Source organism: Schistocerca gregaria, chromosome 6 (assembly GCF_023897955.1).
Source record: "Schistocerca gregaria isolate iqSchGreg1 chromosome 6, iqSchGreg1.2, whole genome shotgun sequence".
NCBI classification, from domain to species: domain Eukaryota; kingdom Metazoa; phylum Arthropoda; class Insecta; order Orthoptera; family Acrididae; genus Schistocerca; species Schistocerca gregaria.
Window position 1 is genome coordinate 431,417,809 of NC_064925.1, and position 19,068 is coordinate 431,436,876.

The 19,068-nt window shown below is 39.4% G+C and overlaps 1 protein-coding gene across 1 annotated transcript in view; it reads right to left on the reverse strand.

Moving 5' to 3' along the window:
* The window catches only part of LOC126279085 (polypeptide N-acetylgalactosaminyltransferase 35A), a 160,099-nt gene that overhangs the window by 13,274 nt on the left and 127,757 nt on the right, over positions 1 to 19,068 (reverse strand). The window contains exon 11 of the mRNA XM_049979544.1: positions 2,433 to 2,570. Within this exon, the coding sequence (XP_049835501.1) occupies positions 2,433 to 2,570 (138 nt within the window). The remainder of the gene's footprint in view (positions 1 to 2,432; positions 2,571 to 19,068) is intronic.

The following is a 19,068-nucleotide window of genomic DNA, read 5'->3' on the forward strand; positions in this document are numbered from 1 at the left end:
ATTCTCTTCTCATTTGCCGTTATGTAACATATTATTTCTTGTCGTGCCTATTCACTACTGTGAGTGCCAGAGCTGGTTCCCAGTATCCATGAGCTTTTGTACAGCCTAGAAATGATAAGTGCATTTTCCCATAATCCTTCTCACTAGATTGTAGTCAGGGGTCTACTATACTGTCTTCAGGGCTAGTGACTTTCCCATTATGGAAGATATTTTTCCTGCAACTTTTGTAAATAAAATTCTGAAAGTCATGGCAGGAAGCAGTATTTTGAAAAGAAATGCCGTTAGCCAGAGCAAAAAGGGGCAACAAGAGTATTTGCATTCCACTCCAAAGGTTGATTAATTGAAAGGCCTAAATGTTGCAACAATGTCACAGAGCTCAGGAAATCTAAAATGTTGTTCACCAGCCCTCACAATGGTCAGAGGTGAACTGTGGGGCCTGTGGAGTGGAGCTAATGACTGAAGATTGTAGAGTGTAGAGTGTGTCAAGTTGGAAGCAAATGATTGGCAATAATCAATCAAATTGTTCTGTCAAACTGGAAAGCTTTGAAAAAGTTTGCAAGTGCATTCCCACGCATAGCCTTGAAATTCTGCTTAGGCTACCATTTTTTAGGTGAGTGTTGTGGTTTTATTGAGTCTTCACCTACTCTGTGGGGGTTAAATCAAAGAGAATGATTTGCTAACAAACAACCAACACAGCTTCAGAGAATATCATACTTGTGAAACTCAACGAACTCCTTATTCTCATTAAGTAATGAGTGCTATTGACAGGGAATGTCAAATTGATTCCATATTTTTAGATTTCCAGAAGACTTCTTACACCATTCCTCAAAAGCGATTTCTGTTCAAACTGCGTGCTTACGGAGTATCATCTCAGTTGAGCGACTGGGTTCACAGTTTCCTGTCAGAAAGGTCTGGGAAAGTCATCAAGTAAAATGGAAGTAATATCTGGTGTTCCCCAAGAATGTGTTACAGGCCCTCTCTGTTCCTGATCTACATAAACGATTCAGGAGACAATCTGAGCAGTCCTCTTAGATTATTTGCAGATGATGCTGTCATTTACCGTCTCATAAAGTCACCAGATGATAAAGAGAAATTGCAAAACAATTTAAACTAGATGTCTGTACGGTGCAAAAATTAGATATCGACTCTAAATAATGAATTACTAAAAGGAGTCCACTAAATTTCAGTTACAGCATAAAACACACAAATCTAAAGGCTGTAAATTCAACTAAATACTTAGGGATTACAAGTATGAATAACTTAAATTGGAATGTCACAAAGATAATGTTGAGGGGAAAGCAAACCAAAGACTGTGATTTGTTGACAGAATGCTCTTCCTATTAAGGAGACTGCTTACACTATGCTCGTCCACTCTCTTCTAGAGATTGCTGTGCAGTTTGGGACCTGCATCACATACAATTGATGGAGGACACTGGGAAATTTCAAAGACGAGCAGCTCACTTTGTATTATCATGAAACTGAGGAGAGAGTCCCATGAATATGGTATGTGAAATGGCGTGGCAATCATTGAAGCAAAGGCGATTTTTGTTGTAGCAGGATCTTCTTGTGAAATTTCAATCACCAACTTTGTCCTCATAGTGTGAACATATTTTGTTGGCACCCACCTACATATGGAGGAATCATCATCAATAAAATAAGAGAAATCAGAGCTTGCACAGAAAGATTTAAGTGTTCATTTTTCCCACATGCTGTTCAAGAGTGGAACAGCAGAGAGAAATAGCTGAAGGTGGTTTGGTGAACCTTCTGCCATACTCCTAATTTGGCAACGCACATTAATCATCTAGCTGTAGATGTACAAGAGGCACAACATGGAGCTATCAATTTTCAGAAGCTGGTGTTTAATGAATGAGGTGACTTGACAAGGTCTAATGCAAGACAATAAGTACCATTCCTTTCTGGGGAAACTTGAAATGTAACATTTCTGTGTCTCTCTTTCCTTTTTTACTTTCAACTGTTACCCTGTCAATGTCGACATGAACTGATCATGATAATGTTCCAGAAAACTTCTCCAATTGTCAAACTTTACAAAAACAATTAGGACATTAGAAATACTCTCTCTTTATTTCTCTCTCTTCTTTATTTAACATGTGCTGGATTTAACAATAACAGCATTTATGTGGTTGAGTGCTGTCTGTATCATCATTTTGTCATTTAAGGGTTTAGAAAGACTGATATACATTAAATTTAGAATGATTATTCAAACTCACAATAAATATGTTTGAATGTTAAAAAGGTGAACAACAGAGATGATTTCCTTGTATTTTAATTCAGATAAGTGAATTAGGTTTTTTTAAAAAATTATGACTTCCTTCCTTTTATCCATGGAGCTCCTGTAATAAGTCATTTCAGTCTGTGATCCTTATAATGACTAACATACAGTGAATTCAGTAAGAGCATAGTACAGTACTCACATTGCCAAGCACATGGCGCCATTCTTGATCCCCGCCCATCTCATGGCACTTCCCTAACCTGGGAGGTACGGATTCTTTTGCAGTGAGACACAGTAACTGCGCAAGGACCAGCTCTTGACGGTCTGTTTCATACCACATCTGCAAAAACAGTTTGATTAAGCTTTTAGGCAAAGCTGAGCAATACGTGCCTCAAGCACTGCCATGTTATTAGGTTGTTACAGAAGTTCACAGTGTTTCTCCACAAGTTTAATAAATACAACAGATACATATAACAGAGACACTAGTCATCAGTAATATATTCTCCTTCACTATTTACAGCAGACTGCCAATGCCGGGGTAATTTCTCGATTCTGTGACTGTCGAAGTTACATGGTTTTGAAGCAAAGAACTCATTAAGCCACGTCTGGGGTGCATTTTCATCCAGAAAGGAAGTTTCTTGATGGAATACAGAGCAGAAAAGATGAAAAACTGAGGGCACATGATCAGGCAAATAAGGTGGGTGTGGAATGACTTCCCAACTCATACAGTCTTCCTGGTTGCTGCTCTTTGACTGCATCTGCAAGAAGTCTCATTTGTTGACAATAAAAGCCAGCAATGACGGTTACACCTCAGGGAAGCAATTTGTAATACACCACACTGCTGCTGCTGCTCCGCCAGATGCATGACATTATCTTTTGTGGATGTGTGTAGGTCTTTGTATGGGGAGTTACTACTTTGTTGGGCTCAGACAATCCTTTCTTTTCCTTACGTTAGCATGAAGATACCATTTCCTGCACCAGTAACGATACAGGTTACGAACGGTCAGTGCTGTTCACAAGTCAATTGATAATAAGCAAGCAGAGATGCACATATGGCCACCCTCTGACTTTTGTGATTTTGGTTTAGAGCACACAGTACCCATGCACCTGATTTTTGAACCTTTCCCATATCATGCAAATGTCACATGATGGTGGAATGATCACAGTTTATCACTTAATGCCAGTTCTTGAGTACACTATGTGTATCATTGTGGATTAATGTGTTTAAATGATCTTCATCAAAGCCCAAATGTCTTCCTGAATGTGGAGTCACTAATGTCATAATGATCCTCATTAAAAACAGGAAACTATTTTTTTGCTGTGCTCTATCCAAGGCCATTATCCCCATACATGGCATAAATGTTTCTGGCTGCCTCTACTGTTGCCTCTCTACTGAACTCACACAGAAGAATACGTGGGAAATATTCCAATTTCTCCACTTGGCATTCTTTTTTTTTAGCATCCACAGCTCCAGTCACTATCTCCAAATGACAGTATGTAAATGCTGAGAGCAACAGTGAACTACAAATAAAAAATGACAATTAATAAACAGACCCACAGCAACAGAAATACCAATGTGCAAAACAAAAATGCTACCTACTTATGCCCCCACTTAATATTACTTCTCGATGATTATGTCTACAATTGTGTAAAAAGTAAATAGTCATGCATCTTTCAGAAATTTCTTAAATAAACTTGGAATTCTTAATTTACTTCACAGTATATTTAGCTTTCAAGACTATTTGTGATTCATATTACATATTACTTCCAATAAACAGAAATACTACAAATACATTACCAGGCAAAAAATTACACAGTTTGACAACTGCTACAGAACAAAGAGTTGCTGCAATGCATTAATACATTTGAATTAATTTATATATATAGAACACTGACAAGAGGACTGTCCCATCAAGAAATGCGACAGTGCTACCAGTAAAAATTTACCATGGTCAAACTGTTGAACGTGCAAGCAGTACATAATTGCACTATATTGCTGCACAAAATGAAATAGGGATAATGCAAAGGGTTCTCATTTGTCCTGATTTCTCTGGGACAGTCCCAATTTTTCACAAAATCCCTCAGTGTCCTCAAACAATCTTTGTGGTTAGCAAAATATTCCAGATTTTCATCTTATGAAGCACAATTTCCCACCCCCCCCCCCCCCCCCCCCCAATCCCCTCCCGAACTACTCGTGTGTTATGCTTTGTTCACGTAACATTATGGAATGTTAGTGTTATGCTTTGTTCACACAAATAAAAGTAAAGTTTATTGGTTGTCAAGTTCAATATAATACATTGATTCTTTCAGAAACTTGACAGTGCCGCAATCTTGTAAACAATTTCATAGGATTTCAAGTTCTTGCAGCAGTGACTCTGATAAACTTTATATTAATAATTCCTTCAGTAGTAATTGTGAAACACATGTGCAAACAAGGGAGGAGGCACTCTCAGAATCCCAGTTTATTAAATGACATGGTGAAGATGCCGAAAGTTCACTTGGTGACACAAAATTTAGCACTGAACATGGAACATGCACTGACATAGTAACTCATATTAAGTTCAACCAATAAAAGCTGTGCTTCAAGTAAACTCTACAAGATCAAAAACTAATAGCTACTAATCAGTGAAGGTAGTTTCAGACATGGATAAGCAACTTTTGACACAAGAAGCCACATTTGCATACCACACAGTCACACAACCTGTGTTTCATGTCTATGGATTGCAGGACTATCATAATTAAATGATGGTCCAACAAGAAGTTCTCATACTCCCAGAAGAAAACCAAATCAATTATCAAGAATGTGACTGTGCTATTTTCTGTAGAACAAATAATGAAGGAACTGAAATAAGCAAAATTTATTTCAGTGATGATAGGTTCTCAAAGCCATACAGACTTTGAGCCACTTCCTTTAGTGACTGAGTGGCTACATTTTATGAAATGGATAAAGAGTGTTGGAGTGGTGAACTTTGATGTTGAAAGAGCAGAATGTTTGATTTTGTGTGTTTTAGAGATGTTGGGAAAATCTGATTTTAAGAAAAAGGTTGTAGCAATTTCAACTAACAACATAAATACTATTCATAGAAAGAATTAATTTAAGATAAAAACAATCTTTATTTCAAGTTACAAGAAAAGAGTGAAAATGATTTAATAAGTGTAGGATGTCCTACTCATATTGTGCACAATGCTGTTCAAACTGATGCCAACAGCTTCTTCAGCACATAATTGGCAATATCTACAATATTTCCAGGCATTAAAATCCTACTTTGTGTCTCTTGACTTATGTCCTATTATTGTGAAGAATTTTCCGAAAATCTGCACGCCTTCAAAACCCTTTAGTTCCTTTCAATGCAGTTAAGTATTTTCTCCAACAGAATTCTGAGCATTAAAAAAGAAAATGTAATTATAATTGAAGTTGTAGATGTTGCTCAGCAAGTCAGAAGCTAGAAAATCCAAAGGATTTTTGACATCTGCAGTAAAACAGTTGTTATACAAGTTGGAAAGTGACACTTGATCACTGCAATTATAACTGCAGCTTTCTATGTTGCCTGCACTGGATATTTTCGTGAATGGTATGAAACATTCCTGGAACCTCTTCAGCCAATGGAAAAGACTGCCCTAAAAAAAAAAAAAACCCATCAGATGAATTAATGTAGAGGAATTGTGTAGTTTACAAAAATCTAGTGTCATGAACTTCACTATAAGTGACAGAGAACTGTTTGATGAGTAGTACTGTGTAGGAAAACAGCTGGACTGGAATTTGAAATCAAATTTTATATCCCACGAAAGATTGCAGGAAATTTTTACTCATTTTCATAATGGGTGAGTATGTTTAAAACATATCAGAAGCTTGTTTGAATTTTCACTATCTGTTTCACATTGTAAAGCATGTTTCAATATAGCGTTCTCAGCAATTAAAGCTTTGTAGATATCAAGTTAGAAACAGTAGATGCTCTCACAATGATGAAACCACATTTATTAGCCTCTCTTGTATGGATCTACAATTTCACATTTAATGAAAATTAACTTCAAGAGCAAATACACACCACTAAAAAGTGCTACTCAAGTATCAGGATTTGTGCCATCATCTTATGTGCAAAATGTGTGAAACTTGTGTTCATATTTATATCCAAATTGTATATGTAATACTGTTGTTAACCTCCCATCAGTAGTATCGTAGATTATTATTATGCAGTATTGTGCCTAGTGGCAGGTCTTGTCTTTGCACAGAGAATTTATGACACCAATGTTCCCCTTCTTCAGCTTATTCCTTCTGTCTTTTATATCTCATTCCCTCTTTCATGTCATCTAGAAGTTTAATTCTTCTTCTTCTTCCTCTTCCTGTAGTTCTTTATATCTTCCCTTTGATGACATCGTGTATGAGCCCCTCATGCCTAAGTATGTGTCCAGTTGGCCTTCCTTTGAAGAATTATATCCAGATTAGATTTTTTCATCTCCTACTCTTCTCAGCACATCGTCATTGTCACTTTATCTTTTCTTTTCTTCTCCAGCACCACATTTCAAATCTTTCCAGGTATTTTTGCTCTATTTTCTTCATGATCCACAGCTCTGTTCTTCACAGTGCAATGCTCCAGATGCAACACTTTAGCAGTTTCTTCTTTAATTCCAAGCTCAGCTTGCTGGTCACCAGAGTGCACTTCTTGTTGAATGCGGCTCTGGTTATGGCATCTTTTGTCAACAAGCTTCCCAAGTACTTGAACTGTATCACATTCTCCAGTTCTCGATTGTTGACAATTAACCTCAAAGGTTTATCGATGTTGATTTCCAGGCCTTATTTCCTTCTAGTTCCCACCAACCGGTTCATCATTTGTTGCAGTTGCCTTTGATTTTTGGCACGAACCATGCCTTTGATTTTTGGCAAGCACCATCAAATCATCTGCATATTTGATGATGTTGATGAGTCGTCGTTCTGTCCTGAAGTTTAAGCACCCCTTCAAAGCTTCTCTCACCAGCCATTCTCCACACAGGTTGAGGAGACTCGGTCATGGACAACATTCTTGTCTGACTCCTCTTCCTATTACCACAGTTTCTTTCTCTGTAGTTCAGCCACACTTTTACTCTTCGTCTTAGTTAAAAGCTGAAATTTAGTCTGTAGTCTCTTCAATTGATTCCAGTCACCTTGAGGATGTTCATCGATGCTGTCCAGTTCACTCTTCTGAAAGCCTTCTACCAGTCTATGAAACAAGCACGAACTTCTTAGTTAAAGCCAAAAATCTCTCCAAGAAAATCTTCACTGTGCCGATCGTGTCTGTGGTACCTTTTCCTTTCCTAAATACAACCTGGTCCCATCTCAATACTTCTTAAATTTTATGTTCCAGGTGACTGCTGAGTATATCTGTGATGATCTTCACCATGTGTAAGATCAGACTGGTTGTTCTGTAATCGCTACATTTCTTGGCTTCTTGTTTCTTCTCAAGAGCAACCACTGTGATGCTCAGGAAGTCTGTAGGCCATTCTCCAGGTTATATGTTGTGTTGATGAGTAGCATCAACGCTTTCAAATCTACATTTCCAATTTCTTTCAACAAACTCATTGGTATGCCATTGTCTCCTGTAGGTTTCCTCCTCTTTATGTCCTTAATCGACTTCTCTACTTCCATTGTCAGTAAGCTGAGCCCTTAGATTACATGAAAATCAAGTGTTATTAAGCCTGTATTGACAGTGACTATCATGTCGTGACTTTTAACCCAACTGTCCTGAATTTTGAGTAGGTCTAATAACAAAGAAGAAATTGGAATTTTGCACATCACTAAGACTTAGTTTAAGGACTATGAAAGAAGGTTCTATGTATGAAAGTGACCTGGAGTCACTGGAAGGTCTCTGACATCATGTAATCACAAGACAGACATTTTGAAATCAGATTTTAAACTGAAAAACATTTCCAGGGCCAGATGTTGACTCTCACCATAAGTTATTAACTATGGACTGCAAATTAAGGCTGAAGCAATTGCAAAATGCTAGGAAATTAAGGAAATATTAACTGGATAAACTGAAAGAAACAAGAGGTTGCTGAGAATGTCAAAGGTTTAGACAATGATGGGATGATACATAGGAAAGCAATATATTAGGAGACAAGCGGATAGCTTTGGAAGATGAAACAATGAAGGCAGAAGAGAACCAAGTAGGTAAACAGACAGGGCCTAGGAGAAATCCTTGGACAGCACATGAGATACTGAATTTAATTTACGAAACAACAAAATATAAAAAGGCAGCATATGAAGCATGCATAAGTACATAAAGATGTACTAAGAATGAGGCTGACAGAAGGTGCAAGACTGCAAAGCAGGAATGGCTAGAGGAGAAAAGCATAGCCATAGAAGTATGCAAGACTGTGCAAGATAAATGCCACTAAAATGAAAGTTAGCGATCTTTGGAAAAAGGAATATTAACAAGAGGAATGTAATAATTCCAGCTCCAAGGAAGGCAGATGTTGACACGTGTGAATATTGCCAACTCATCAGTTTAATAAGTCATAATTAAAAATACTAATTGGAAAATATGGACATTTTAATCATTATTTATTTATTTTTTTAACAGAATAATGGAAAAAATTGGCAGTGATGACCTTGAGGAAGATCAGTTTGAGCCCTGGGGAAATGCAAGGACATGCAAGGCAATACTGGCCATACAACTTTATCCTTGAAGATAGGTTGAAGAAAAGCGAAAATACATTTATAGCATTTATAACTATGGAGAAGGCTTTTCACCATGTTGCCTGGAATATGTTCTCTGAAATTCTGAAGGTAGCAGAGACAAAATAGAGAGAGTGAAAGGTTAGCTACAACTTGTACAGAAACCAGACTGTAATTATAAGAGTTGAACAACTTGCAAAGAAGCAGCGGTTGAGAATGGAGTAAGTTTGGGTTGTAGCCCATCCCCCATGTTATCCAATCTGTTCACTGATCAAAGCACTAGAGGAAACCAAGGAGAAATTTACAAAGGGAATTAAAGTCCAGGAAGACGAACTTAATACTTAGAAGTTTGCTGAAGAGATTGCAATTTTGTCAGAGATGGCAAAGGGCTTGGGAGATGAGCTGAACAGAATGGATAGTGTATTGATGATGATAAAAAGACAAACATCAACAAAAGTAAAAGAAGGACAATGGAATGTAGTTGAATTAAATCAGGCATTACTGAGGGAAGTAAACTACAAAATGAGACACCAAAAGCAAGAACCTGGTTTTTAACATGCTACTGTTGTTAAGTGTATACTATCAGTAATTTGAGTTGGAGAAAAGATGTAGACAACTGTACTGATTATTGGAGTCACCAGTGTTTACTGTGGAATGTAACAGAAGATAGGTAAAACTGTGTAAAGGGCACCAACCATTTCCTCCACTGACCCTCCACAGTTCCTGTTCCTTTACCACATAGCACCTGGCTGTCAATGCCACCTCCCTCTACTACTCCGTGATACACATAGCCTTGCTGCTACTGAACACAACCTTTCCTAATGTCCACTCACCACAAAGCTACAACCTCCTACCTGGTCACCATGACCTTTGTGTCACCTGCAAACACATCCATGGTATAGCAATGGGCAACTGCATGGCACCATCCTATGCTAATCTACTCATGGCCCCATTTAGTGCAATCCTCCTTAACCACCAAGAATTCCAGATCCCCTCACATGGTTCAAATTCAGTGATGTCATCTTGATGATCTAGACTGAGGGTGAGGACACCCTACCCAAATTGCTTCGTGACCTGAACACCTCCTTTCCTGTTCACTTTATCTAATCCTTCTCAACCCAACAATCCACCTTCCATGATATCCACCTCAAAGATGGCTGCATCAGTACCTCCGTCCACATCAAACCTACCAACCACCAACGTTACTCCTGCTTCATAGCTGCCATCCATTTCACACTAAGGAATTTCTTCACTACAACCTAGCTGCCTGTTTGTCATTGCATATGTAGTGATGAGCAGTCCCTCTCCAAATACACCAAAAGTCTCACCGAGGCTTTCACAGACCAAAATTATCTTTCCAACCTTGTCCAGAAACAGATCTCCCATGCCTTGACTCACCAGTCATGTACCAACCCCCACATACTTACAGTATAGTGACAAATAATCACTCCTCTCATTACTCAGTACCACACAGGACTGTTACAACTGAATCACATTCCTTACAAGGGTTTCCTTCTGCCACACACCGTTGGGTGGCTTGTGGAGTATAAATGTAGATGTAGATGTCTTGAAATACGGTATATCCTCCCCACTCCTACCACAGTGGTATTCCACTGCATGCCCGACCTACACAATATCCTTGTCTGACCATACTCCACACCTGCTCGCAAACCCCTTGCTGATGGTTCACATCCCTGTGATAGACCTAGCCCACTACCACCCACTCTAGTCCTGTCACTGGTATCTCCTACCCCCCATCAAAGGCAGAGCCACCTGTGAAAGCAGCCATGTGAACACTAAAACTTTGCTGCAACCCCTGTGCTGCATTCCACGTGGGCATGACAGCTAAAGCTGTCTGTGCACATGAATGGCCACTGCAAAACTGTGGCCAAGACACCTGTTCAGCTGAACATGCCACCCAATATGATGCACTTTACTCTTCTCACCAACATTATCCTTTCTGAATTGTCCAGGTGGGAACCTCCCCTTCAACACGAACTTCGTTCCCATAACCCCTATGGTTTCAACCTTTGCTAGCTCCTGTTCTCCACCCCCTTCCCATCTTCCACTTCAGTACACACACGCCTTCTATTTTGCCAACACACCTATAAGTCCTTTCCTCGACCTTCACACCACCCTTCCCATGCACAGCCTCCCAACACACCACCTTGCACCGCTAACCCGTCCCTCTTGCGTCCCTGTACACTGCTCTCTGCAGCACTAGCACCTTCCCCCAACCCTACACTGCTATCCCTCCCACTCCGTAACTCATGCTGCCTCTATCCCCACTACCCACTCCAGCTTCACTGCTACACACATCAGACGAAGTTGCAGTTGGGACTTAGCGTGTGTAGACAGTGGTCAAATGGGCACGAGTTGTTGTTGAGTGAATGAGTGAGAGTTGTACTTCTTTTGCAGAAGGACTTTGAAAGCTGATATATTTTTATGATTCTTTTCCATTGTGCTTGTCTGTGACTCAATGCTTCTTTTAAGTGGTGAGTAGCAAACTATCCTATCCATTTTATTATTAAGAAACAAATTAGGTTTGATGGGAAATTATTTATGGAGAATGGAGATTTAAAAAATAAAACTGGAATTATATTTTGGGAAATATACTAAGCCAGGGTAATCTATGGATGCATATAGAATCTGTGACCAGTAACCAAGCTAAGAGCACATTTGCCATTAACAATATTAAAATATGGATATTATGCATTGTTCCAATCAAATTTGAACTACAAAACACATTATTAACTCTGCAGAAAAAAGATCTTTCATAATTAACTGTAGAGAGAAACATGGAGACTTGTGCCTTAATTTGTTTCTGAGCTGCAAAGTCCTTACCGTTGTTGTTGTTGTTGTTGTTGTTGTTATGGTCTTCAGACCAGAGACTGGTTTGATGCAGCTCTCCATGCTCTCCCTATCCTGTACAAGGTTCTTCATCTCTGAGTAACTACTGCACCATACAGCCTTCTGAATCTGCTTGGTGTACTCATACCTTGGTCTCCCTCTGCAATTTTTACCCTCCATGCTTCCCTACAGTACTAAATTGGTGATCCCTTGATGCGTCAGAACATGTCCCACCAACCAATCCCTACTGCTAGTCGAGTTGTGCCACAAATTCCTCTTCTCCCCAGTTCTGTTCAGTACTTCCTCATTAGTTACGTGTTCTACCCATCTGATCTTTAGCATTCTTCTGTAGGACCACATTTCTAAAGCTTCTATTCTTTCCTTGCCTACACAGTTTATCATCCATGTTTCACTTCCATGTATGGCTACACTGCATACGAATACTTTCAGAAAAAAACTTCCTGACACTTATACTCGATGTCTTCTTCAGAAATGCTTTCCTTGCCACAGACAGTCTACATTTTATATCCTCTCTACTTTAACCATCATCAGTTATTTTGCTCCCCAAATAGCAAAACTCATCTACTACTTTAAGTGTCTCATTTCCTAATCTAATTTCCTCAGCATCACCTGATTTAATGTGATGACATTCCATTATCCTTGTTTTGTTTTTGTTGATGTTAATCTTATATTCTCCTTTCAAGACACTGTCTATTCGGTTCAACTGCTCTCCCAGGTACTTTGCTGTCTCTGACAGAATTACAATGTCATCGGCAAACCTCAAAGCTTTTATTTCTTCTCCATGCATTTTAATTCATACTCTGAATTTTTCTTTTGTTTCCTTCAATGCTTACTCAATATACAGATTGAATAACATCGGGGATAGGCTACAATCCTGTCTCACTCCCTTCCCAACTACTGCTTCCCTTTCTTGGCCCTCGACTCATATAACTTTCACCTGGTTTCTGTACAAATTGTAAATAGCCTTTTGCTCTCTGTATTTGACCCTTGCCACCTTCAGAATTTGAAAGAGAGTATTCCAGTCAACATTGTCAAAAGCTTTCTCTAAGTCTACAAATGCTAGAAAAGTAGGTTTGCCCTTCCTTAATCTACCTTCTAAGTCGTAGGTCAGTACTGCCTTGCGTGTGCCAACATTTCTACGGAATCTAAACTGATCTTCCCCGAGGTCGGCTTCTACTAGCTTTTCCATTCGTCTGTACAGAATTCGTGTCAGTATTTTGCAGCCGTTACTTATTAAACTGAAATTTTCACACCTGTCAACACCTGCTTTCTTTGGGATTGGAATAATTATATTCTTCCTGAAGACTGAGGGTATTTCGCCTGTCTCATACATCTTGCTCACCAGATGGTAGAGTTTTGTCAGGACTGGCTCTTCCAAGGCTGTCAGTAGTTCTAATGGAATGTTGTCTACTCCCGGGGCCTAGTTTTGACTCGGGTCTTTCAGTGCTCTGTCAAACTCTTCATGCAGTATCATGTCTCCCATTTCAACTTCATCTACATTCTCTTCCATTTCCATAATATTATCTTCAAGTACATCGCCCTTGTATAGATCCTCTATATACTCATTCCACCTTTCTGCTTTCCCTTCTTTGCTTAGAACTGGTTTTCCACTCTAGCTCTTTTCTCTAAAGGTCTCTTTAATCTTCCTGTAGGCTGTATCTATCTTACCCCTAGTGAGATAAGCCTCTACATCCTTACATTTGTCCTCTCGCTATCCCTGCTTAGCCATTTTGCCCTTCTGTTGATCTCATTTTTGAGATGTTTGTATTCCTTTGTGCCTGCTTCATTTACTGCATTTTTATATTTTCACCTTTCATCAATTAAATTCAACATCTCTTCTGTTACCCAACAATTTCTACTAGCCCTCATCTTTTTACCTCATTCATCCTCTGCAGCCTTCACTGTTTCATCTCTCAAAGCAACCCATTCTTTTTCTAATGTATTTTTTTTTTCCGTTCTTGTCAATTGTTCCCTAATGCTCTCTCTGAAACTCTCTACAACCTCTGGTTCTTTCAGTTTATCCACATCCCATCTCCTTATAATGCTACCTTTTTGTGGTTTCTTAGGTTTTACTCTACAGTTCATTAGCAATAAATTGTGGTCAGAGTCCACATCTGCCCCTGGATATCTCTTACCTGGTTACTAAATATCTGTCTTCCCTTAATCTATCTGAAACCTTCCAGTGTCTCCAGGCCTCTTCCACGTATACAACCTTCTGTCATGATCCTTAAACCAAGTGTTGCCTATGATTAAGTTATGCTCTGTGCAAAATTCTAGCAGACAGCTTCTTCTTTCATTCCTTACCCCCATTCCATATTCACCTACTACTTTTCCTTCTGTTCTTTTTCCTACTATCGAATTCCAGTACCCCATGACTATTAAATTACTCGTCTTACTTCACTATCTGAATAATTTCTTTTATCTCATCATACATCTCTTCAATCTCTTTGTCATCAGTGGAGCTAGTTGGCATCTAAACTTCTTCTACTGTGGCAGGCGTGGGCTTTGTTTGTATCTTGGATACAACAATGCATTCACTATACTGTTCATGGTAGCCTAACTGTGCTCCTACTTTTTATTCATTATTGAACTTACTCCTGCATCACGCCTATTCGATTTTGTATTTATAACCTTGTATTCACCCGACCAGAAGTCTTGTTTCTCCTGCCACCAAACTTCACTAATTCCCACTATACCTAACTTTAAACTATCCATTTCCCGTTTTAAATTTTCTAACCTACCTGCCCGATTAAGGGATCTCACATTCCACACCCCAATCTGTAGAATGCCAGTTTTCTTTCTCCTGATAATGATGTCCTCCGATCCAAATGGGGGACTATTTTACCCAAGAGGATGCCATCATCATTTAACCATACGGTGAAGCTACATGAACTTGGGAAAAATTACAGCTGTAGTTTCCCCTTGCTTTCAGCCGTTTGCAGTACCAGCACTGCAAGGCCGTTTTGGTTAATGTTACAAGGCCAGATCAGTCAATCATCCCAACTGTTGTCCCTGCAACTACCGAAAAGGCTGCTGCTCCTCTTCAGGAACCACACATTTGTGTGGCCTCTCAACAAATACCCCTCCGTTGCACCTACAATATGGCTATCTGTTTCGCTGAGGCACGCAAGCCTCCCCATGGGGGAAAGGGGGGGGGGCAATTGCAAATGTATAAATAGCCACAGAACAAATAACAGGAATGATTGGAGAAAAAAATACATCCAATATTGGTGTGAACCAGCTCAGTACTATCTCTTTCTACTACCAAACAAATACGAGCTCTGAACTAAATTTTGGTCCTAGATTCATGTTATTCTCTAGAATGCCTAATTAACCGAGATTTCTGCAGGGCCTACACAGAAACATTAAATTCACTTCTGCTCTCTTTATTTGAAAAAGATACAAATAAACAAGTTTTGATAGTATTAAGCAATCTGCAACAAATTTAAGATCAATGAAATCAACCCGCTCTAACAAAGTCATTGCATATCATATCAATGAAAGTACATTAAAGCGCCACAGAAACTGGTATAGACATGCGTATTGAAATACAGAGGTACGTAAACAGGCGGAATACAGCACTGCAGTTGGCAACACATAAATAAGACAAGTGTCTGGCACAGTTGTTAGATCGATTACTGCTGCTACAATAGCAGGTTATCAAGATTTAAGTGAGTTTGAACGTGGTGTTACAGTCAGCGCATGAGCAATGGGACACAGCATCTCCGAGGTAGTGATGAAGTGGGGATTTTCCCATATGACCATTTCACGAGTGTATCAGGAATATGGTAAAACATCAAACCTCTGACATCGCTGCAGCTGGAAAAAGATCCTGCAAGAATGGAACCAGCCATGACCGAAGAATTGTTCAGCATGACAGAAGTGCAACCCTTCCACAAATTGCTGCTGATTTCAATGCTGGGCCATCAACAAGTGTCAGCATGTAAACAATTCAATGAAACACTGTTGATATGGGCTTTCGGAGCCAAGGGCCCACTCTTGTACTCTTGATGACTGCATGCAGGGTGTATACGTGGACTAGAAAAAAAAAATTCCCGGATTTTTCCTGGATTTCCCGGTTAAAAATACACTCTCTCGGATGAAAATACACTTTTTCCTTGTTACGTAACAGTATACTTTTCCTCGAAACTGTAAAACTTATCAATGCTTTCAATGGTTGTGGTTTTATACACCGGCTTAGAATTTCCCGGCACTTTAGGAAACGAAACTCAGGGAACAAACATGTCTCGGAAAGATGTCTGATGTGCAGCAACATGTATACTGTATATTTTCGTATTACGGTAGTATACATTTGAATTCCATCAAACACCGCACGTTACGTTCCGAAGGATTGAAATCGATTATTACGATGCGCTTTTGTAAGCCAGTCATAGCTCATGTCAAGCGATCTCGGCAGCCGATGACAGTAGATATTCATAGCATAGGACACGTGATGTAGTCAGTCAACAGCAACATCACTGTTAAGTAGTGTGAACACACAAATAGGAAAAAGTAATGGTTTAAATTAATATACATAGTGTTGCTACAAGAAAAGAAAAGCTTTCACATATAATATTGGTCTCTAAGATTAATAAGCTGCAAGAGAAGCTAAGCTTTCACACATAATGTTGATCTTTTTTGTGCGTGTTACACTTTAAGATGCATCACACAAATGTGTCAGTAAAGTTTTTAACATCGACATGTCTGTTTTTCTGGGCTCAAAAATATTCTAAATGGTCATCCTCAAAGATTTGAATGAGAGTCAAACGCTCTGTGATTTAAGAAATTCATTGGACATTCACGCACAGAGTTCATATTGTGTAAATGGAAATTTACTTTATTTGAATGTAATGCTTTCCAAACAAGCAATCGGAATATTTTCCCATGACCTGTTAGAAATTGATTCATTTCAGCAGTTGTGCCAGATGACAGGCGTCGCCGAGCTTGGGCAGCCACGATGACGCAGGAAGTCCGTACATTCGTACGTGTAAAACATTAAAAGATCTTACATTATGTCATACTCCAAAAGTATGGGAATTTTGTGAACCATACTAAAATGCATAATTTGACTTAAAGTGCACATTAGTATGTCCACATTCAGATGTAAATTTTCTTGGAGTACCAGTAGAAAATTATCTCATGTTGGTTCTTTATTATGGCATAATCCCATAGTGCTAGAAGATGAACACGTGAACGTGAAATGCAGCGAACAGTTCAAACTAGCCAACAGTGTGGAATTAAACACTTCGTTTCAAATAAATTGACTGTCTCAGCAGAAAAGATTAATAAAAGTCAAATTTCTTTAACAAACCATAAAAATAACTTCATTGTTCTGCAAAGCGATTACAGCTTGACTGTCAGAAAGGTGGAAAAAAAAAATCTGAAACTAACAACATATTTTAGCCTTGTGTAATTATGTGAACGTATTTTAATGCACTTGATAGCTCCCGGCCACAGAAATCAGTTTTGTTTTCATTTGACGTGAGAGCAATAAACAAAGAGGAAATAGCAAAACCACTTAATGTAAACACGGGTCACGTAGACACTACCACCTCCCCACTACAAATCAGACTGCTCAGTGCATCAGGTCCGGATCTACGATATTTCCGAACTGTGACAATATTAGATAGTGGCGCTCCCCCTCCCTCGAGCGTTTGAGGCATGCCGCCAAAAATTTAAAAAAATCGACTTTTAAAAAAATCTTTCTGAAGAGTCTGATGCATAAGACATGTTCGAGGGAACATTAGACATGTTATTTAGTCTGTGTGCCGAAGTGCAGTGCCATGCCTCTTCACACAGCATTCTTCCATCCCACGTCTCTGTATTTCGCTCTGTGGAATTCAAACATGTAATATTTTGTAATGGGTGCCATCAAACCATATTCAGGCCAGTGGAAATTAAAATGTCCTGTGGTGCATCTCCTGTTCCCAGTCAGCCGATTTGACACCAGCCCCTCTTTAAAAAATTTCGCAGTTAATATGGGATGGAATTATTTGTAACCGGCAGAACAAGAACTCTTCACGAAATTTGTAGTATTTACTGCCCATTAGCTAATAACTTACTGTTTTGTGTGACATGATACATTATGCACGCATTCAAAAATCAATTTACGATTCATTCAGAAATCAACTTAGAATTTGAGAAAAAAATGTTCAAAAACCAACAGGGATGCGTTCAAAATCATATGAGCAATCGATTTTAAAAAAAATATAAATCTCAATTTGTTCATTTTTGTTCGTTGCAACTGCTTGGGGCGGACGTCGCAAGACACCTGTTTCAGTTCGCCCTTGATCCATTAACTCAGTTTTTTTATTACAGAGGGCAGCTAACCCTCTAACCGAACAGCTACCACGCCGGCTACAATATAAGAGAAGAAAGACGTGCATTAATCTGAACAGACCAACGTGCACTGAATGCTAGGCACTTTGTGAAACAAGGTCTTTTTTCTTCAATAATATGAATTAGGCGCCCCGCCCCCTCCCCCTGAAACTGCAGATATCCCGATTTCTCCCCGCCCCCTAGTTCCGGGCCTGTTGTGCATACGTGGATCTGGCAGCTTAGGCGCACGAGGAAAATTTTTTCCGGATAGCAACTGGCTGCTTGCTGCTATTACTTATATAGCTAACTGACACACTTCTGTAGCCAGAAGCGGGAGAAGGTACTACTCATACGCGACTCAACTGCACATGCGCATAAGCTCACTTGCAACTGCTCAAACGAATCTAATGTAAACCGTTGTGACATCGCGCCCATTGGAGACAATTTATTGTTATGAAAATTGCAGTCTTCCTAAAGCATTTGACACATTTTGCTGTAGGCAGACACTTGTTTGAGTACTGTGTTTTGTTCTATATGGTGCATTTCCTTTCCAACTCAAGCTTTATTTTCATTCCCCCCCCCCCCCCCCCCCCCCCCCCCGTCCCACCACCACCACCACCACCACCACCACCACCACCACCACCACCACCACCACCACCACCACTCTCTCTCGCTCGTGTTTTACTGTTGCAATATTATTCTGCAATAATGAGATACAGCAATATTCTTTCTGAGAGTATTGGTTCTTACCAGTCAAAGTTACAAAAATTATACTGAAAAGTAAAACAATGAAAAATTACCGGAATTCTAAAAAATTCCTGGGTTTTTCCTGGATCTCCCGGAATGTATACACCCTGTGCATGACACAAAGCTTTACGCCTGGTCTAGGTCCATCAACACTGACATTGGACTGGTGATGACTGGAAACACGTTGCCTGGTTGGACGAGTCTCATTTCATATTGTATCAAGCAGATAGACGTGTACAGGTAGGGAGAC